The 19,870-nt window shown below is 42.0% G+C and overlaps 1 protein-coding gene across 1 annotated transcript in view; it reads left to right on the top strand.

Moving 5' to 3' along the window:
• Nucleotides 1-892: 892 nt before the first annotated feature.
• The window catches only part of DLD (dihydrolipoamide dehydrogenase), a 38,267-nt gene continuing 19,289 nt past the window's right edge, over nt 893-19,870 (top strand). The window contains exons 1-9 of the mRNA XM_066591919.1: nt 893-1,045; nt 4,376-4,454; nt 5,658-5,737; nt 10,122-10,190; nt 11,170-11,239; nt 11,368-11,468; nt 11,777-11,920; nt 12,002-12,103; nt 19,212-19,402. Of these exons, the coding sequence (XP_066448016.1) occupies nt 1,007-1,045; nt 4,376-4,454; nt 5,658-5,737; nt 10,122-10,190; nt 11,170-11,239; nt 11,368-11,468; nt 11,777-11,920; nt 12,002-12,103; nt 19,212-19,402 (875 nt within the window). The 5' untranslated portion in view covers nt 893-1,006. The remainder of the gene's footprint in view (nt 1,046-4,375; nt 4,455-5,657; nt 5,738-10,121; nt 10,191-11,169; nt 11,240-11,367; nt 11,469-11,776; nt 11,921-12,001; nt 12,104-19,211; nt 19,403-19,870) is intronic.

Below are 19,870 nucleotides of genomic sequence, written 5' to 3'. Positions count from 1 at the left end.
TGTGGCCCCCCAGGAACGCTAAAAAAAAATTTAAAATAAGATCAATAAAGTTTTATTAATTGTAAAAGAGTAATAAAAGTTTAAATCACCCACCTTCTGCCATATCTATAATAAAAAATCTAAATCATAAAACAAAAATACATATTTGGTATCACAGTGTCCATAAAAGACCGCTCTATCAAAGTAAGGCATTACTTACCCCGCACGGCAAACGCTGTCCAAAAAAACCCCCCACCAGAAATGCACTTTTTCCGTTACCCTGTCTCCTAGAAAAAATGCAATAGAAAGCGATCAAAAAGTCATATGTATTATGAAATGGTACTAACGGAAACTACAGGACATCCCGCAAAAAATGAGCCCCCGCTCAACTACATCGATGAAAAAATGAAAAAGTTATTGTGCGCAGAATATGCAGCAGAAAATAATTTTTAAAAATTGAAGGTCTTTGAAAAAAAACAAAAGTAGCACAGCAAAAAAAAAAAAAAAAAACTATACAAGTTTGGTATCGTAGTAATCATACTGCCCCATAGAATAAAGTTATTAGGTCATTTTTGTTGCAGTTTGTGCGCCGTAGAAACAAAATGCACTAAAAGATGGTGGAATGGCAGTTTATTTTTCATTTTACTCCACTTAGAATTAGTATGTGTAGAAGACTTCCCAGGTATGTATAACGAAGGGCCAGCCCACCATCTACACTGGGCTATAGTAGGTATGTCTGCGGCTAACATGTTACTATGCCGCCCTGCACGCATATTAACATCTTCTAATGCACTTATGCACGCAGTTTACAGCAGTCTTCACGCTCTACGTCCTTTCCTCGCATCACCAGCGTCCCACGCGGCCTCGGACGTCCACAAGGTATCACGTGACGAGCATCCGTGCGCGGACTACATTTCCCAGGCTGCACAGCGGCCGCCACTCCCATTGGCGCCTGCGCAATTTCTTGAGTCCTTGATTGCAGGAAGTCCAGACAGGGAGCAGAGTGGGTCACATCTACGAAAGCAAAATGCACAGTTGGAGCCGCGTGTATTGCACCTTACGCAAGGTAATGCAAGAAGGGAAGGAACCGATGCTGGATGACCTTTACTGTGCGGATACAGCGCCCCTTCCGGCTCCTGTCAGTCACAGTATGTGACAGCTGGGCCTAGAGCACTAGTAGTACCTGTCCCGGAGCCCTGGTCACTGCTGACCTTCAGTACTTGTGCTCTCCGGTGCTGCAGTGACTGGAGTGAGTTCTAGTCAGTGACAGGCAGCAGTGGATGTGAGCAGGGTGCAGGCTGCATGGCTGCTGTACTCCATAGTGACGAGCTGTGACTATAGCCCAACTATTCCTTATTGGCACCCCACGAATGGTTTTTCATCCTCTCCGTATCCGCCGCTGACGCGACCGTTCGCCGCCCTGACGTCTTCGGATGTTCTCTTCAGCTTCATCTTGGGCCGATCTATTAGAAAATTGTGTGCCGCCTCCTTACGGGATGACTTAAAATGAAGGATGGCTCCTTAGAACCAAAGTGTAGGTCACATGGTCTGCGCACGAGTCATGTTGTATCCCCCCGTTACACCTTCGATTCTCCCTTCTTGTTTTTGGAGCTGAGAAGCGGAATTAAATGTTTACCGTTTCCTTCCCCCTCCCCCCCCCATTGATTAAAGAGAAAAAAGTTTTCTTTGCTTTCTTTCTGTTCGGTTTCTGTCTATTAAACAGAACAATAGCGCGGTCTGCAGCGCCATTTGTTTTATTAAAGGAAACCAGACAGAAATCTTTTTTTTTATTTTTTTTTAATAAAGCTCCACTGAAATCACTGGGGAGAAAACAGAAATGTTTAATTCCGTTTTTCTGCTGCAACAACGGAACAGAGAAACGGAGCTCCGTACCGCTGGTGTGAACGAGCCCTCACATCTGGGTGGTAGATTGTGTGAGGCGGACTTCACGCAGGGCGGTACGCTTAGACACGACTTTGCTCTGGACATCCAGAGTGACGAAATCTGCGGCTGGCGAGACGTAACGTTACGTGTATAGCAGAGCGTTTCTCTGCCTTCTGTACAACTCTGAAGTCACACAATCACTCCGTGAGCGATCTGTGGTCACTGTGTGCGCTGGCTCATTATATCTCACGCCTTCCCATTGTACGGTCATACATGTGTGCGCTGCGTACTGGAAGGCATTGTCTCACCTCTAGAGCCCCCAAAGGTGCGATGACCGTAGAACGGGCTGCTGCTATAATCAGTAAGGCCGTTGGTATCTGCGCAGTACGTGCTGCATCACCCCACACCGCCAGGTACTCTGTGCAGAGGGACCACCATCACCTCTAAGCTGCTGTAATGAGATCTTTTGTTGAGTAATTAATTGTTCTTGCTGTAACGCTCATCAAAAGAATCTTTATTTCTGTGTGCAGCACTAAAGGCTGGTTTAGACACAACGCTATCGCTCAAAAAATCTTTTGAGCGATAATCGTTGTGTGCTTTGCAGTGCAAAGTGATCACTCAAACGTTGAGCAATCGCCTTGCGCTCCGAGTGGAGGATGCAGAAGACAAGCTAGCCGCTTGCCTTCTGCATCCAGCTGTTCCCCACTCGGAGCGCCTGGTTGTTATACAGCCGAGTGCCCTGAGCGGAGAATGCCGAAGACAAGTGGGGCTGCTTGCCTTCTGCATCCAGCTGTTCCTGCTCGGAGCGCCCGGCTGTTATACAGCTGAGCGCTCTGAATGGAGGATGCAGAAGACAAGCGGGGTGGCCCCGCTTGTTTTCTGCATCCAGCTGTTCTCTGCTTGGAGCGCCCGGCTGTTATACAGCCGAGTGCTCCGAGCGGGGGATGAAGAACACAGCTCTGTTCTTCGTACCCCGCCTATCTTCAGGGAGCGGGATACAACTTAAACAATAGTATCAGCTGTATCCCGCTGTGAATTCCTGATAACTGATCACTTATCTTTCAGTACGCTGAAAGACAACGATCAGCGACTGCTTAACGAAAACTGCAGGATGTCAGTGCAGTTACATGCACCAATTATCGCTTAACAGATCGTTTTGAGCGAAAATTGTGTCTAAATCAGACTTTAGAGGCCCTCTTCGCTGTCTGGAGGTGTCACGCTTCCTCATAAAATCCCCATTTTGGAGCTTCTTCTTCGATCTCCGCGTTGTACTGTTGTTGTTGCTCTAGTATATGTAAATTGTATACGGTTACTATTGGGGAAGCATTTCCCTACACACTCAGGCTGCATTTACATGGGCGAGGGTCGTGTCCGTCTGAGACACTTGGACCAATATCGCACTTGTACGCCAGCAATTTTGCGGAAAAAAACTGACTTATTTTACTTTCTCCTTCCATCGGAACTGATGGGCACTGCTTGTGCAAAATTTCTCAAAAATAGGTAAATCATAGCGTATCTTATCTCGGACCACTGGTCCAAGAAAAAATATTACTCCTGTAAATAGACACATTGAAAGGAATGTGTTATTTTCACATTTGCGTTGTGCCCAAATCGCTATTGGATAGGAGTTGCCCGTGTTAGTATGGCCTTGGCATACTGTCACAGGAACCGTCTTTTTGCAGTGTGTTATGCGATTGTGAATTGCCAAGGCTTCACAATCCGATCTTCGCTCGGCCCACGGCCACAAAGCCATGTCAGTTTGTGGTATTTGGCCATACGTATCAAAGTGCGCTTGTGTTGTGCCGTCAGATCCTGACAGTAGCAGCGGTGTAGGGACACAGCCATATTGAATAGGGAATGGTAACAGCCAGTCGTCAATTTATACATACATTTCACAGAGGAGTAACAGAGGAACAGCAATGTGGAGAACTTTGAAAAGATGCTCCAGTATTGTGAATGGATAGTAATGCAAGTATTGATGTAAATAGAGTATGCCTTTCTGTTTAAGCCCCATAAATTGTTATGGGGTTCAAAACTGAGGGAATGAGGAGTCCAGAGAGCTGCTTTTTATTCTCACTTTGGCCCCCATTCCAGCACTGTGACCCTGAGAAGCTGCACATAGCATGATCTTCAGAAGGCATGTGCTCGTCTCTTGGGGCACAGTGCTGGAACGGGGGGCCCGGGGAGAATAAAAAGCAGCTCCCCAGGACTCCCTGTTCCCTCATCTTTGAGCCCCATAAGATAGTTTATGGGACTCAAAGGTGCTGATAGGTTCCCTTAAAGGGATTTTCTGGGATGTAGATATTGATGACCGATCATTTGGATAAGCCATCAGTATGAGATCAGTAGGGCCAACTCCTGGCACTCCCATCAATCTTCTGTTTGAAGGGGCTGCCGCGTTCGGTTGATAACTTACCCTAAGGCTAGGTCATCAATAGATAAGTCCTGGAGAACCCCTTTAAGCATGTATGTAATAGATGGCACATTGATATTTTTATATTTGTGTATTTAGAAGATTCACGTAAGTCACGTCAGCCCTGGATTGAAAAGAATCTGTGCGGTGCCGCTCCGAACCTACACAGACCAACCAGGTAAGCTCTCTGAAGTTGTCTTATGATCCCAGCTAGAAGAATGTATTGAGTAGTAGCTTACATAGCAGTCCCATAATGTCACTAACAGCATTTTTCCTATTTAAGCTACATTCACACGGGCGAGCGCGATATGTGGCCAAGAAACTCGGCCTGATATGGTGCTTGCCAACGTTCGTTTTTCACATGGATGCTAGGCGTTTTTGATTCAAAGACCCCTCGCATCACTTCTGTGAAAATGCCATCCTCAGGCGAATCGGAGGATCGCAAGTTTTTCCTTTTGATTTCAATGGGAAACCTCACATGTCTTTTAAGGTCCCATTGAAAACGGTGGGGAGGGCGTTCCGAGAAAACGACAAAAGATAGAACATGCTGCAATTTTTATCCTCACAGCATCGCTATGAGAAAAATAAATCACACGTGTTAATAAGTCCATTCAAAAGAATGGAGTTTATATTCATGCATCTTACCCTTTATCAGGCCTGAGCAAGGTACAAAAGGTGGCGGAGGGGACCCGTTGTTTATGTAGAAGTCCAATGGGCTGCAGTTACCCTTGTACCTCACTCGGCTTCTCTCAGCTTACTGGATCTTATATACCTGTTGAAGGGTCAATGCACCCGAGATACTAAATATATGTCTGTGAAATGCCTGAAGATCACTTCTGGTGGATTTCTTAAAGGGCCGGTCATATCTACTCAAATATCCGTTTTAATAATCCTTCACATTCCCAATCAGATAGCCGCTCTGGAGCATCTTTTCTGATAAGATTGCGCCATTCTTTTGTTATGCTTTCTGCAAAACAACGGTTTATTCTCACTGTCATTGGGGTTTGGGACAGTATAGTCTGACACTATATATGCTTTCAGTGCTGACGGTATAGGGAAACTGCATTTTGACAAGGGGAATTTTAACACCTAGTTGTCAATTTATTCATAACCTTTTCAGAAGGAATATTAGAGGAACGGCACAATTCTGAGTACTGAGAAAGGTGCTGCAGAATTATTTCACGAAGTATGCAATTATTTACTTAGACAAGCTTGTCAGGAGGTGACGGGTCCTCTTAAGCGATCCAAACCCAGGGTTCTATGTTGCAAGCTTGGGTTTCCAGTTAGGATACATGCCGGGCCATTGGGAATAACTATGGTGACCGAGTTTTTGTGTCAAATGAAACGTGCTTCGATATAATTTTTTTTCTTTGCCTTAAAGTGGATGCTGATATCACAGTCATTGGATCTGGTCCGGGAGGTTATGTCGCTGCCATCAAAGCTGCCCAGCTGGGCTTCCAGGTGAGTTTTGTATAGTGGCACATGTATTCCATGGTACACAGATATGTGATGGGGTGTGCTTGAGCTCAGTTTGCTCTTAAAGGAATTGCCTGTGACATGTATGAAAGTAATAAAAGTATTACTCACCTTGGTAAATCCCCTGCCACATCAGTGGACCCTCCGGTCTTTGTTGCTGTCTTGTAGTGATGCTGATCTGACTGCTGCAGCCAATCACAATCTTCACCGTTGATGGTAGGACTGTGTGCAGGACCGCTGAGGACAGTGGTTAGCTGCGGTGGTATTGTGTGGGTAGTCAGAACATTGTCTGTACAGTACAAGGAGCGGCTGGATTAGCGGGCAATTTACTAGATGAGTAGTACTTTTGATATATTATCACATCCCCTGTTTTCAGCCAGTTTTAAATGTCCCTGATAAATTCTGTAAAGGCCCGATGATCACTCAAACGACGGTTTTAGTGACAGCTTTGAGCAATCATTTTGCATAAACTTTTAAGTAGCTACTTAAGAGCAATTAAGTGTGCAAATGAAGCCTTAGCTGAAAGCAGTTAAGAGCCCTAGGCCTCTTATCTGCTTTCAGTTCCTTTGCTCTCAGACGGGAAACAATGCTATCAGCACTACCTACAGAGAACTACTGATAAGGCTGAAGGATGATTTTTAGGTTGGACTGAATTTATCCATCAACTAGCAGCCCGAAAAGTGCATGATGGCCGCGCGTTTAGACGCATGGATTATCGCTCAAATTATTGTTTTTTAGCGATCATCGCTCCGTGTAAATGGGCCTTTAGGACCACAAACTGCTTAATTTTTCTATTTTGGCATTTAGACTTTTTTTCTTGCCTTGTAAGGAAGAGAATCAGTCCATCCTTTCTTAAAACTTTCCCACTGATATCATGGGGCCGTGTCAAAAGTTTGGATTGCTGGAGGTCCAGCTGCCTTACCTGTCACTAGAACAAGTCAGCCAAATCGCTCACCTCAGCACGGTCACTGCTCACTCGCTGAAGACAAGCCCATAGACATCCTATTAAGCCTGTCTTGTATTGATGCGGCTGTATAAGGCCCTCTCTGTTTTGTTTAGAAATCTGTATACTGAGATCTATACATTATATACAATTTTACATGTATAATTTTTTATAGCCTATGTTGTTGTAGTTCTTCGTACACCGGCTTATGAGAGTTATTTTTATGAGGGTTATTTTGATCTGTTAAAATGTCTCTCGACCCCTTCTGACGTGCTGTTTATGTACGATGTAAGTTGCCGGAGAACGCATGGAGCCGACACCCACATGGAATGGCTTTAAAGGGGTTCTGACATGAATAATTTTTTTATGCTTTAGCAGCCATTGTTCCCTGGTCTGCCTAATGGACCCAGGGAACCCATGGGTTAATAGCTGCTAAAGCATAAAAATCTTATACTTACCTGTTCTCCTGTTGTTGTTGACATCGGGGGGTCATCTCCCGGCAGCATATTAGCACTTTCTGCTTAGGTTAAGCAGCCTGACTAGAGCCACCTGATTGGTGCACGCTGTGCAGTCACGTGGTGCCGAAGAGCCAATCAGGTGGCTCTAATCAGCAGCGCTGCTTAACCTAAGCAGAAAGTGCTAGTATGCCTCCCGGCAGGCAGTCTTCTTCCTCCAGCAGCCGCGCCGCTCCGGGATCGCGCGCATGCGCAGTGGAGAGGTGCCCTCTGACAGGAGTCAGGACGGGCCGCGTCTCCACTGCGCATGCGCAGCACTCCGGAGTTCAGCCAGGACGGACGGGCCGCCCACAGCAAGCACTGCTTGTGACGTGCTTGCTGTGGCGGTCCGTCCGTTGACCTCGGAAGTGCCTGACGGACGGACCAGAGCAGGAAGCGGTCTTTTTGACCGCTCCTGCTCTGCTTTAAAGGCACAGAAGAAGATGCCGGCTGGAGGGGACATGCCTGGCGATCGGGCCAGGCCAGGCGAGTACAATTTTTTTTTTTCATGTCAGAACCCCTTTAATAGGAGTGTACGTAAATCCTGGCCATTTTACTCTTCAGATGCAGCTGTCACCAGCGATTAAGCTTGTAGGGGGCTTCAGCTGCCACTCCATTGTGCCCCCTCTCCTCTGTGACATGATTGTGGTTTGTTGCTGGGTTGTAATGGCAGCGGGAGGTGCTTAATGTCCCCAAGGCTGCTATAATACTAGTATACCAAAGGTAGGTAGCTAACTCTGATGGCACCATACAGTGATCACATGCTCGAGTCTACTGGTGGGACCAAAAGCCAAAAAGTGAGAAAAGGATAAACCTCTTAACAAATTATGACTGATATAGCTGCCATAGTCACAAAAGGTTGTATGAAGTGAGCTGTTTATGACAGCTGGCAATGTCTGTGGTTAGCTGTGCTCATGGCCATTTAACTGCTAAGGTACTAGGGGGCTGACATGACAGCCCAGAGCCTCGTGAAGGCTCCTATTGCTGCCATGTATTGCAGTTTATTAAATCCTGTCAGAGGGTTAATGTTAATACAATATACTGAGAACTTGATCAGACAATCACAAGATTCAGTGCCCTATAGGGACTTTAAATTTTCAGTAAAGAAGAAGAAATAAATATGACCGCTTCAACATGCCCCTTTTTGCAGTTAACATGTAACAAAATCAAATAAAAGGTCAAAATCTAGTATTTGAATGGAACTAATAAACTGGCAGTGGCGAAGGCATCACACTCCAGGTTAAAGCAAATAGGAAGTGAGCAAAGGTTTGGGAAACTCCTTTTATTTAATAAAGTACGTGATTAGCTTATGAAAACGCGTTTCGGGGATAACCCCTTCGTCAGTTCAGCTGGTGTTTAAAACATACAAGCTATAAAATACACAGAGGGCAGAGGGGGAGGTAGAGGGTGGGAGAGTAGAAGAAAAAAAAGGGACAAAAACATATTCTATATATTTGTTATATAAACGCATGCGGGTGAAAAGTGTGTGTGTGTGTGTGTGTGTGTGTGTGTATATATCATACAGTCCTACAACACCTTAGTACATTGGTATATGTAGAAAAATCATATATGCATAATGCTAGTTGAAAAAAAAAAAAAAAAATCGGTCTAAAATCAATGATCCTGGGTATAGTAAAAGACTTCTCCAAAACTATGTGATACGGTGGAAGTACATAGAAATTATGAATATATAAAAATATTATAAAATAAACGAAACATATAATATTTATATATGTATACATATTTTCTATGTACTTCCACCTTATCACATAGTTTTGGTGAAGTCTTTTACTATACCTAGGGTCATTGATTTTAGACCCCTCTTTTTCCTCCTCGTCCACAAAATCTAGTATTTATCATTCATGGCGATGCTGTCACAAGAGGAAACAACTTAATTCGGAATTTATTTTGTATCCCTCCCTCGCACAAATTATTGAATGAAATGTGATCCAAAAAATGTATGTATTCCATGTTGATGCTAATAAATCTACACGTTTTGCAAATTATCTCCTATTTGGTTTATCAACCGAGAAAAAGATTCTAGATAAAGACTTAGAGGCTATGTCAGGATAACTAAAATCTCAAATAATTAAGTGCCCCATTATTTTGTTCAGCCGCTTCAATTTTTTGCAACATGTCATCCTCAGTCTGTTCAGCTATAATTTGCGGCTTATAACAAATTCCTGTTAGTAGTGTCCTATTATTGCCCGCTGCATGGATATTTACTAGAGATGAGCGAACGTACTCGGATAGGCACTACTCGTCCGAGTAATGTGCCTTATCCGAGTACCGCTGTGTTCGTGCTGAAAGATTCGGGGCGCTCCGCTGCTGACAGGTGAGTCGCAGCGGGGAGCGGGGCAGAGCGGCCGGGAGAGAAGGAGAGAAAGATCTCCCCTCTGTTCCTCCCCGCTCTCCCCTGCAGCTCCCCGCTCCGCAGCACGTCCCGAATCTTTCAGCACGAGTACAGCGGTACTCGGATAAGGCACATTACTCGGACGAGTAGTGCCTATCCGAGTACGTTCGCTCATCTCTAATATTTACCCATATGTTCTCCACACTGTCACAGCTTTTCCCAATATCGTCCTTCAGTACAGGTCTTAAATTGGATTTTACAGAGACAAACCCCTCTCCCTTTCTACAGTGTTACCCAGTCATGGCTCTCATCCAGCCAGGTTTCAGTTACACCCACTGTATAACTGTGGTCAGTTTATAAACTCAATATATATATTTCTTTCCCCTAGGGATACTTTCATAAAGATCAACAGCTAAATGGGTATTGAAAACGAGTATATATCACTTCTATCACTGTGGTCTGTTTGATGGCAGGTTCCCTTTAAATTCACTTCCCATTTATCCGAGCTGTTTCATCTGTTGGTAGTCATGTAGGCATATTCTTGACTTACACTGAATAAATCTATGAAATTTGTTTTAGACTGTTTGTGTGGAGAAGAATGAGACTCTTGGTGGAACCTGTCTGAACGTGGGATGTATTCCATCTAAGGTATGGCTAATTATAATAAGTAACATATATTCAGATTTTTCTGTGAATTTGCAAGAAAACCTGTGATGGAACATATCTATCACTTTGAGGCATCAAATTTCTGGCTTGAAAAATATATAATTTTTTTTAACCCCTTAAGGACTTGGCCTATTTTGGGCTTTGGGACGCAACGATTTTTGGCGGATTTTCATCTCCATTTTTCTAAAGCCATAACTTTTTTATCTTTCCATTGACATGGCCGTATAAGGGTTTGTTTTTTGCATGGCAAACTGTATTGCTGCCCTTTTTAGGTACATAGACTATTGTAAAACTTTTATAAATAGTTTTTTTATGATGGCAGGGAGAGAAGACAAATCAATTCTGCCATAGATTTTTGGGTTTTTCTTTTTACAGCGTTAATCATGCAGCATATATGACACAATACATTTTTTTTCTGTGGAACGGTACAATTACAACAATACCCAAATTCTTTTTTTTTTTTTTTTGTAGGTTTTTCCACTTTTTCACAATAAAAACCCCCTTTTTGGAAATATTTTTTTTCCTAAATTGCTGCATGCAAAGTCCTATAACTTTTTTGACCACTTTTATTGTGTTTTTTTTGGGAGGCAAAATTCTAAAAATTAGCATTTTTGCTAGGTTTTTTTTTTTTGCTTTTTGCCATGCAGGGTAAAAAGAGTGTTCAGCTTATTGTTCGCGTCGTTACAGATACGACGATACCAAATATATGGGATTTTAATTTCTTTAAAACATTTTTTATTATAATATGAGAAAAAGCACAAAAAAAGTGTTTTTTTAATATTTTTATTTTAATACATTTTTCTTCCCTTTTTGTCCCCTTCAACAAACATTGCCAAAGTTCTGCAACACTCCACCCACTTTTCAAAAGTGCTGTGAGGCATAGAAATGCACAAATACAGTATGAAACATTCCAAAAAAAGTGGTGTAAATGCTTTGCTGAATTTCCCTCCATCTCTTACAGGCTTTGCTGAACAATTCCTACCTGTATCATTTAGCTCATGGCAAAGATTTTGCAAGCAGAGGAATTGAAGGTTGGTTAGATCTAATGGTTTTGGTAGCATTTAGACTGATACACCATTCACATTGTGCTGACTAGTGTCTTACAGTATGAACACCCTATACATGGCATGTTTAATAGTTTACGTCTTTTTCTTTGCAGTGACTGGGATTCATTTAAATCTGGAAAAAATGATGGAACAGAAAAGCGGGGCCGTGAAGTCCCTTACAGGGGGCATTGCTCATCTGTTTAAACAGAATAAGGTCTGATTATTACACCTATTATATATGCATTTATCCATTTTATGAATATACATTGAAAGGGAGACTGTCGGTAGTTTAGTTTGACCCGGGTACGAGTTGGCGGTGCTAGATAGGAGACCCAGCAACCTGCTTGAACATATCTCAGTTAATGGTTTTAGCAGCAACCTTACTGAGAAAGTTAACTTTTAATCCAGCTTGCGCCTGTCTGCAAGTTTCTGCTCGGCGGACCCTCGCACTCCTCTGCTTTAGTGATTGGGTGCCAAACTATGTGTTCATATCCGTACTCACCAGCTATGTATCTTGTGCAGGTTACACATGTTCAAGGCTTTGGAAAAATTACAGGGAAAAACCAAGTCACTGCCACAAAAGCTGATGGCAGCACTCAGGTCATCAACACAAAGAACATCCTAATAGCGACTGGATCCGAGGTTACTCCTTTCCCAGGAATTGAGGTATTGTAATTTTAACATGCAAAACGGATTAAAATGTTATAAGTACATTATATATGGAGTTTAATGAATGAACTTCCACAGATTGATGAAGAAACTGTAGTATCATCCACTGGTGCATTATCTCTGAAGAAAGTGCCTGAGAAGATGGTGGTCATTGGTGGTGGTGTAATTGGAGTTGAATTGGTATGTTAAATCTTGTCTGTGTGTGTACACTTTATTTATTTTATATAGTAGTTACATACTGGCAACCGGCGTCTTTAACGTTTGCTAACTTCTTACTACAGTCAAACCTCTAGTTTCGTTGGTAATCCGTCTGAAAGCAATCGGCTAAACTTGAAACCGATGAAACTCGAGGCAATTATTTCCATAGGAATTAATCTAAATCCAATGAATTCATTCTAGACATTCCAAAAAAACACATTTAACCCCTTCCCTCCCCATGATGTAAGGGTACGTCATGGGAGCGGGGTACTTCCCGCAAAATGACGTACCCTTAAGTCATAGGGATAGCGCGAGATCATAGCAGATCTCGCGCTATCCTGCAGCGGGAGGCGGCTGTCACTAGTAGACGGTCTCCCGCTGCGACAGCGGGGGGCCATCGGAGATGCGCCCACATGCTGTCACCCGCTCCCTCTGTGACTTCAGCCGGCTCTCGTAATATAATCGCGAGAGCCCGGCTGGTTGCTATGGCAACAGGACGCCAGATACCAGCGTCCTGTATTGCCATTGACTAAGATAGCTATAATAAGCAATAAGGCATGGCAGAAGAGAAGTCCTGCCATGCCTAATCGTAGTGATCTTCAGTCTTGCAGTGTAAGTCCTCCAGAGGGACACAGAATGTGTAAAAAGAAGAGAAAAATAAAGTACAAAAAATAAAAAATGTTAAAAAAAAAGCTAAACCCTTTTTTATGCTTTCTCATATTGGTATAAAAAAAAATAAAAATCGCACATATTTGGTATAGACGCATCCGTAACGACGTGTGCAATAAATTGAACACACTTTTATCCTGCACGGAAAAAAGCGTAAAATAAAAACGCTAAAAAACTAAGACAAAATGCAAATTTTTAGCATTTCGCCTCCCAAAAAAACGCAACAAGGGCTCAGTCAGACGGGCGTTTTTTCGCGCGATTTGCGCATGCGTCCGGCGATTTTATAAAACCACTAGCTTACCCGTCACTCGTTGCTGCGAAGACAGACATACATGCATTTGTTTTTATATATAGATGACATCAGGAGGTGAGAAAATTAGATTCCATACATAAAATTTGGACGCCAATTCTTTTGCGCTTAGAATTAAATAATCAATGCTCGTGCCAAATTTCAAGTTTCTATGACATTGGGAAGTGAGAAAATTAGATTCCGTACATAAAATTTGGATGCTCATTCTTTGGTGCTTAGAATTGAATAATCGAGTTGGGACCCTTGAACTTTTCCTATTTATGACATAATCAATGGTCGTTCTAAATTTCAAGTTTCTATGACATTGGGAAGTAAGAAAATTATATTCCGTACGTAAAATTCGGACGCTAATTCTTTGGCGCTTAGAATTAAAAAATGGAGTTGGGACCCATTAGCTTTTCCTATTTATGACATAATGCTCGTGCCAAATTTCAAGTTTCTATGCCATTGGGAAGTGAGAGAATTAGATTCCGTAAGTACAATTTGGACGCTAATTCCTTGGCGCTTAGAATTAAATAATCGAGTTGGGACCCATTAACTTTTCCTATTTATGACATAATCAATGCTCGTGAGTAATTTCAAGTTTCTATGACATTGGAAAGTGAGAGAATTAGATTTCGTACGTAAAATTTGGACGCTAATTCTTTGGCGCTTAGAATTGAATAATCGAGTTGCGACCCATTAACTTTTCCTATTTCTGACGTAATCAATGCGCGTGCCAAATTTAACGTTTCTATGACATTGGGAAGGGAGAAAATTAGATTCTGTACGTAAAATTCGGACGCCAATTCTTTTGCGCATAGAATTGAATAATCGACTTGGGACTCATTAGCTTTTCCTATTTATGACATAATCAATGATCGTGCCAAATTTCATGTTTCTACGACATCGGGAAGTGAGAAAAATAGTGGCAATGATGGAAATCGAACGATCTACGTGGGGGGGGGGCGTAACTGTCGACGACACTCACATGCGCGCCATTTATCATAGCATAAATGTACTATGCCTATAATCTTCCCAGGAGTGTACTCAACAACTTCCCAAAGTTTCATGGCGATCAGATGAATGGTGTAGTAGCGCATAAAGGACAGACAGACAGACAGACAGACACGCACGCAGACAGACATACATTCAATTTTATATATATAGATTGCTTTGCAATGGTATTGGACACATGAGCGCTTCTTATGCGCTCGTCCGATAAATTATAGAACAGAAATCGCAGATCGCACCGATCTGCGATTCCTGTTCCCTTCTCTATATGCGCTCAATGGGGCCGGCGGCAGCAGCGCCGACCCCATTGAGAACATATAGTAGACAAATCATTCTCCTCTGCCACAGCTGTAACAGCTGGGGCAGAGAAGCATGATGTTTGCCCATTGAATTCAATGGAGCCGGCAATACAGCCGGCTCCATTGAAAGCAATGGGCTGCCGGCGATCGCGGGATGAATTTTCGGGAAGAGCTTAAATATATAAGCCCTTCCCTGAAATTCATCCAGAAATGTGTAAAAAACAAACAAAAATATATATACTCACCTTGTCCCGGCAGACGGAGTTCAGCCGCGGCCGGCGGCAGTTCTCCTGAACTGCTCAGAGTAGTATTCAGCAGCCGGGGATTTAAAATCCACGCCTGCTGAATGAGCTGCCTCTGATTGGTCACAGCCTGACCAATCAGAGGCAGCTCTCACTCACACCCATTCATGAATTCCTGAGTGAGTGCTGCCTCTGATTGGCTCAGCGCAGGGACCAATCAGGGGCAGCTCATTCAGCAGGCGGGGATTTTAAATCCCCGGCTGCTGAATACTACTCTGAGCAGTTCAGGAGAACTGCCGCCGGCCGCGCTGAACTCCGTCTGCCGGGACAAGGTGAGTATATATATTTTTTCTGTTTTTACACATTTCTGGATGCATTTCCGGGAAGGGCTTATATATTTAAGCCCTTCCCGAAAATTCATCCCGCGATCGCCTGCAGCGCATTGCTTTCAATGGAGCCGGCTGTATTGCCGGCTCCATTGAATTCAATGCGCTGGACAGCTCCGGCCCGTTTCTATTGAAACGCGGCTAGGAGCAGTATTTTCGGGCGATTTTTTTTTTTTTTTTTTTTTTTTTTTTTTTTTTTTTTTTTTTTTTTTCCCCGGTCACGCGATTTGCGGATGCGCATCCGTCATGCGATCCACAAATCGCGGGAAAAAACGCCCGTGTGACTAAGGCCTAAAAGTGATAAAAACGTATGTACCCCAAAATGGTACAAATAAAAATTACAGCTTGTCTCGCAAAAAATAAGCCCTCAGAGCTCCGTCCATAGAAAAATAAAAAAGTTACAGTACTTTGAATATAACGATTTGGAAAAAAAATAATAAAAAAAAAGGGGTTTTTAATTGTGGAAAAACATAAAAAAATAAGAATTTTGGTATCGTTGTAACCATACCGGTCCGCAGAAAAAAATGTAGTGTGTCATTTATGCTGGATAATTAACGCTTTAAAAAAAAAAAAATATTGTAGAATTATTGCATTTTCTCTCCCTACGATCATCAAAATAATAATAAAAGTTTTACAATATAGTCTATGTACCCAAAAAATGGTTCTACTAAAAACTACAGTTTGCCACACAAGAAACAAGCCCTCACACGGCCGCGTCGACGGAAAAATAAAAAAATTATGGCTTTTGAAAAATGGAGATGAAAAAATACCAAAAATCGTTTGGTCCTCAACGCCAAAATAGGCCGTGTCATTAAGGGGTTAATAGAGACTAAATATGGTTTTTAATAATGAATATAAGACTACTGTAAAGAATAAATATACTTTAACATGTTACTGTGTTTTATCTGTCCTGTTACATAGGACTGCAGATGACCACCACTACATTATCTGAATAATAAAATGTAGACCAGGCAGCATCAGTTGTGGTTTTAAATAATCTTCAAATCTTTATTCCTCCATGAACAGAAACCCAGCGACGTTTCGGCCACTGCTTTGGCCTTTTTCAAGCTTGGTTAACCAACATACAATGACACATATATATACCAATACCTTAATAACAAATGCTAATCAGGTGCAGGCAACACATCTCAGCAATTACTGAACTATTTAACCCTATACATACATACACATACATACCTCACAGTGTTACAAACCATTCAGGTTCAAATGGAGACATCCAAAAGACAACGCATGGGTTAAAATGGGTTGGAATTAACTATCGACACCCAATATAGAGTATCATGTGACTTGTTCATCTTTTATATACAAAAAATTTTTTTGATCTATCTTCACATCCATCAATATATTCACATCCCCTAAGGGTCCATATAAGCACTAATGTTATCATGCCTTTGGCGTGATGTTTATCACCATATTGTGTGCGATATGTCCGATTTTTACATGGGGGTGTATCCATATCAGTTACCGGTGAGATCACATTCAAGCGCATCACAGCGCCCACAGAGTGACGTGTATAGTCATATTCAAAACAGCTGCTCATTCACGTGATCACCGACGTCCTCATGTACGTCACCTCGCACACATTCCCGTGATCAATCACGTCGACGACGCACTATGCGTCATCACGTAATGAATCTCACATTCAGTGTTAATACATCTAGTCCGTGTGATAGAGCAGGGGGCGTATCATTACACCATTTCACATCGTGACGCGCCTAGTCACGTGTACAATCATATTCAAATCAAATGCCCACCCATGTGATCGCCGATGTCACAACGTAACCATTCACGTGATCCAAGCCGTCATCACGTCCATAACGCATTATCCTCACCCTTATAGTGAGTGTTACACTCAATGTTAATGCAACAAGCCTATATGATAAGCCAAGGGGCGTATCCCTTCAGATGCCTTAACCCTAGATGTAATCCTAATGTTATGCATCATAACGCTCATATAGTGATACACATAATCCTGTGGATAGCCATATATCTAATCCTATTCCCTCTTAGGTATAGTTGTCTTTATATCTATAATTACCAATTTCAAGGGGAAAAGATCCATCATACACCATTTCCTTATTTAAGTACTGATCAAGCTATCAATGCTCATGGGGCATATAAAGTATATAGTTCAGGTCTCCAATAAGATACTATAGCCAATATGTATGATGTCATGAAATTTAAATGTGTATAAAGTAACTATCAATTAAATCCTTAGTCCAGTTATCAATCTATCCAGCTATATTTACCAACTATTAATATCCAATTCCAGGGAGTACAATACCTAACAACCAATATAGTGAAGGGGGAGGGACATTCTCCCCCGAATGCCCAATAAAAAAACATTCCTAAAAGGAAATATTATTTTGAACCCTTTAAGGAACAGAATCATCGACAAATAATGTCAAATGCCACATTTTATTAATTACTCAGGTCATCAAGACACAAAGTCACAGCAAAAAAAATATTATTCTTTCATATAAGCCAGCACAGTCAATGAGAATGTCACCATATGGAGCAGGAATAGTCCAGCAACCTTTGAATATGTAAAAAACATGAAATTGAAGTTACTTTTATGAAGTGCAAACAGTTAAAATAATCTAAAAAATGTATAATCCATCATCATACATTGGTAAATACTCCAATTAAGAACCTATACTATATCAATGTCGAGGATCTAGAACCCCTTATATTTTTCAAAGTTTTTCATGATCTTATATGTGGGGTGCTACATGGTATTCTATATTCAGGCCTTTTGGCTGTAAAGTGTCTAGTGTGTAAATCCACTTAAGCTCCTTCTTTTTCAGTAACAATTCTGTCACCTCTCCTCTCGAGTGGGGGAACATGATCTATAATTTTATATCTGAGTTGGCTCACGGAATGTTTATACTCAAGGAAGTGTTTAACAATGGGTAAATCTTTGACTTCAGTTCTAATTGTACTTTTATGTTTATTTATCCAAGAACGTATTTCTTGTATCGTTTCTCCAACGTAAGCTTTCCCGCAAGGACAAGTAATCAAATAGATTACAAATCTTAATCTGCAGGTAAAAGGTTCTTTAATTTTAAACGTACGACCTGTGTGGGGATGTTGAAACATGTCACCTTTAATAAGGTTGCTACAATTCGAACAATTCAGACATGGGTAATTCCCCGGTCTGAGGGGTCCCAAAGTTCTTTGTATGGTCCTTTCTTTTGTTTTGAACAATGGTGTCACTTGTTGATCCCGTAAATTATGTGATCTCCTATACGCCATTATTGGGAAATCTGCAAATTCTGGTACATTTTCACAAGTCCTCGTCAGAATAGACCAATTCTTATATAGGATATCCCTAATTCTTCCACTATCAGCCCTGTGTGTCGAGACAAAAGGAACCCTTTTTAATTTACTATCCCTAATCCGTGGAGTCAGAAGCTCATCTCTCTGTTTCAATAAGGCCTTATTCATTTGGTCACGGGTTAGGGAAGGTGGGTATCCCCTATCTACAAATTTTCGATCATTTCCTCCATCCTTCTCTGTACCTAGGTGTCATCCGTATTTCTCCTCACTCTCAAAAATTGACTAAATGGCAACGACTCCAGCATCCGTCTAGGGTGATCACTGTCAAATCTTAAAAGATTATTTCTACATTATCTGTCCTTGGCCTTATCACTGTTCTCTGTGCTGTTACATAGGACTGCAGGTGGCATCCACTACATTATCTGTCCTTAGCGTTATCACTGTTCTCTGTGTGTTATATAGCACTGCAGGTGACCTCATTATCTGTCCTCAGCCTTATCACTGTGTGTTATCTGTGGTGTTAAATAGGACTGCAGGTGACCACACTGTGTTATCTGGGTAAACATGGCCACTTACATTACACTACAGTACTGTTTTACTAGCGCCCACAGCGATGCTGGAAAAGGGTGAGTAGCGTTTCAACATCAAGAGATCACGTGGGTCGCGTCAGCAGTGACGCCATGTGGGCCGGCGGCCGCCAGTAAAACTAGAGGCGAAATTCTGGCTTGAAAAATCTGAAACTGGAAACCGGCTAAACTAGAAGACAATGAAACTAGAGGTTTGACTGTATTTGTATACCATCCCACACATCAGTGTATCCTGCAGGGCTGCAACATGGTGTAATTAATAATCTGATTGTAGCTGAGGTTTCCTACTCTTCTCCTTTCTCAGGGATCTGTGTGGCAACGATTGGGAGCAGATGTTACAGCAGTTGAATTTTTAGGACATGTTGGTGGAATAGGGATTGACATGGAAATCTCCAAAAATTTCCAGAGGATTCTTCAAAAACAGGGCCTGAAATTTAAGCTGAACACAAAGGTCACTGGTGCAACTAGGACATCGGATGGGAAAATTGATGTTTCGTAAGTGTGGCTTAATGCTATAATAAGCATCAGGATCACTGTAGAATGAGATTCAAAAATGGATTTATTGAAATATAACATGGTTGCCCATCTGTACTTTACGGCATGAAGAATGGTGTATGCTTTTAACCCTTTGAGAAAAAAAGCCACATCCTTATTTTTAGTTATTCCTCCCCATTTTCAAAAAAATCATAACTTTTATGTATCTATCAACGTAAATGTCTGAAGGCTTGTTTTGTATGCGGCTTCCATGCCTTTACCTCAGGATGTATTGCTCTGGTACTGCAATTTTGATCCTTTTTATTTTTCTAATCTTTTTTTTTTTTCCTTGGCTTTAACCCCTTCCCGCTCCAGGACGTACATTTACGTCCTGGAGTGTCGCGGGGTATGTATGTAGAGAGGTCACGGGGCGACCTCTCTTCATACAGTGTGGGCGTCAGGTGTGCATTACAGCTGACACCTGCAGGC

This window comes from Eleutherodactylus coqui, chromosome 2 (assembly GCF_035609145.1).
Source record: "Eleutherodactylus coqui strain aEleCoq1 chromosome 2, aEleCoq1.hap1, whole genome shotgun sequence".
Classification (NCBI taxonomy): Eukaryota; Metazoa; Chordata; class Amphibia; order Anura; family Eleutherodactylidae; genus Eleutherodactylus; species Eleutherodactylus coqui.
The sequence above is the reverse complement of the archived record's forward strand: the minus strand, read 5'-3'. Positions and strand labels throughout refer to the sequence as shown.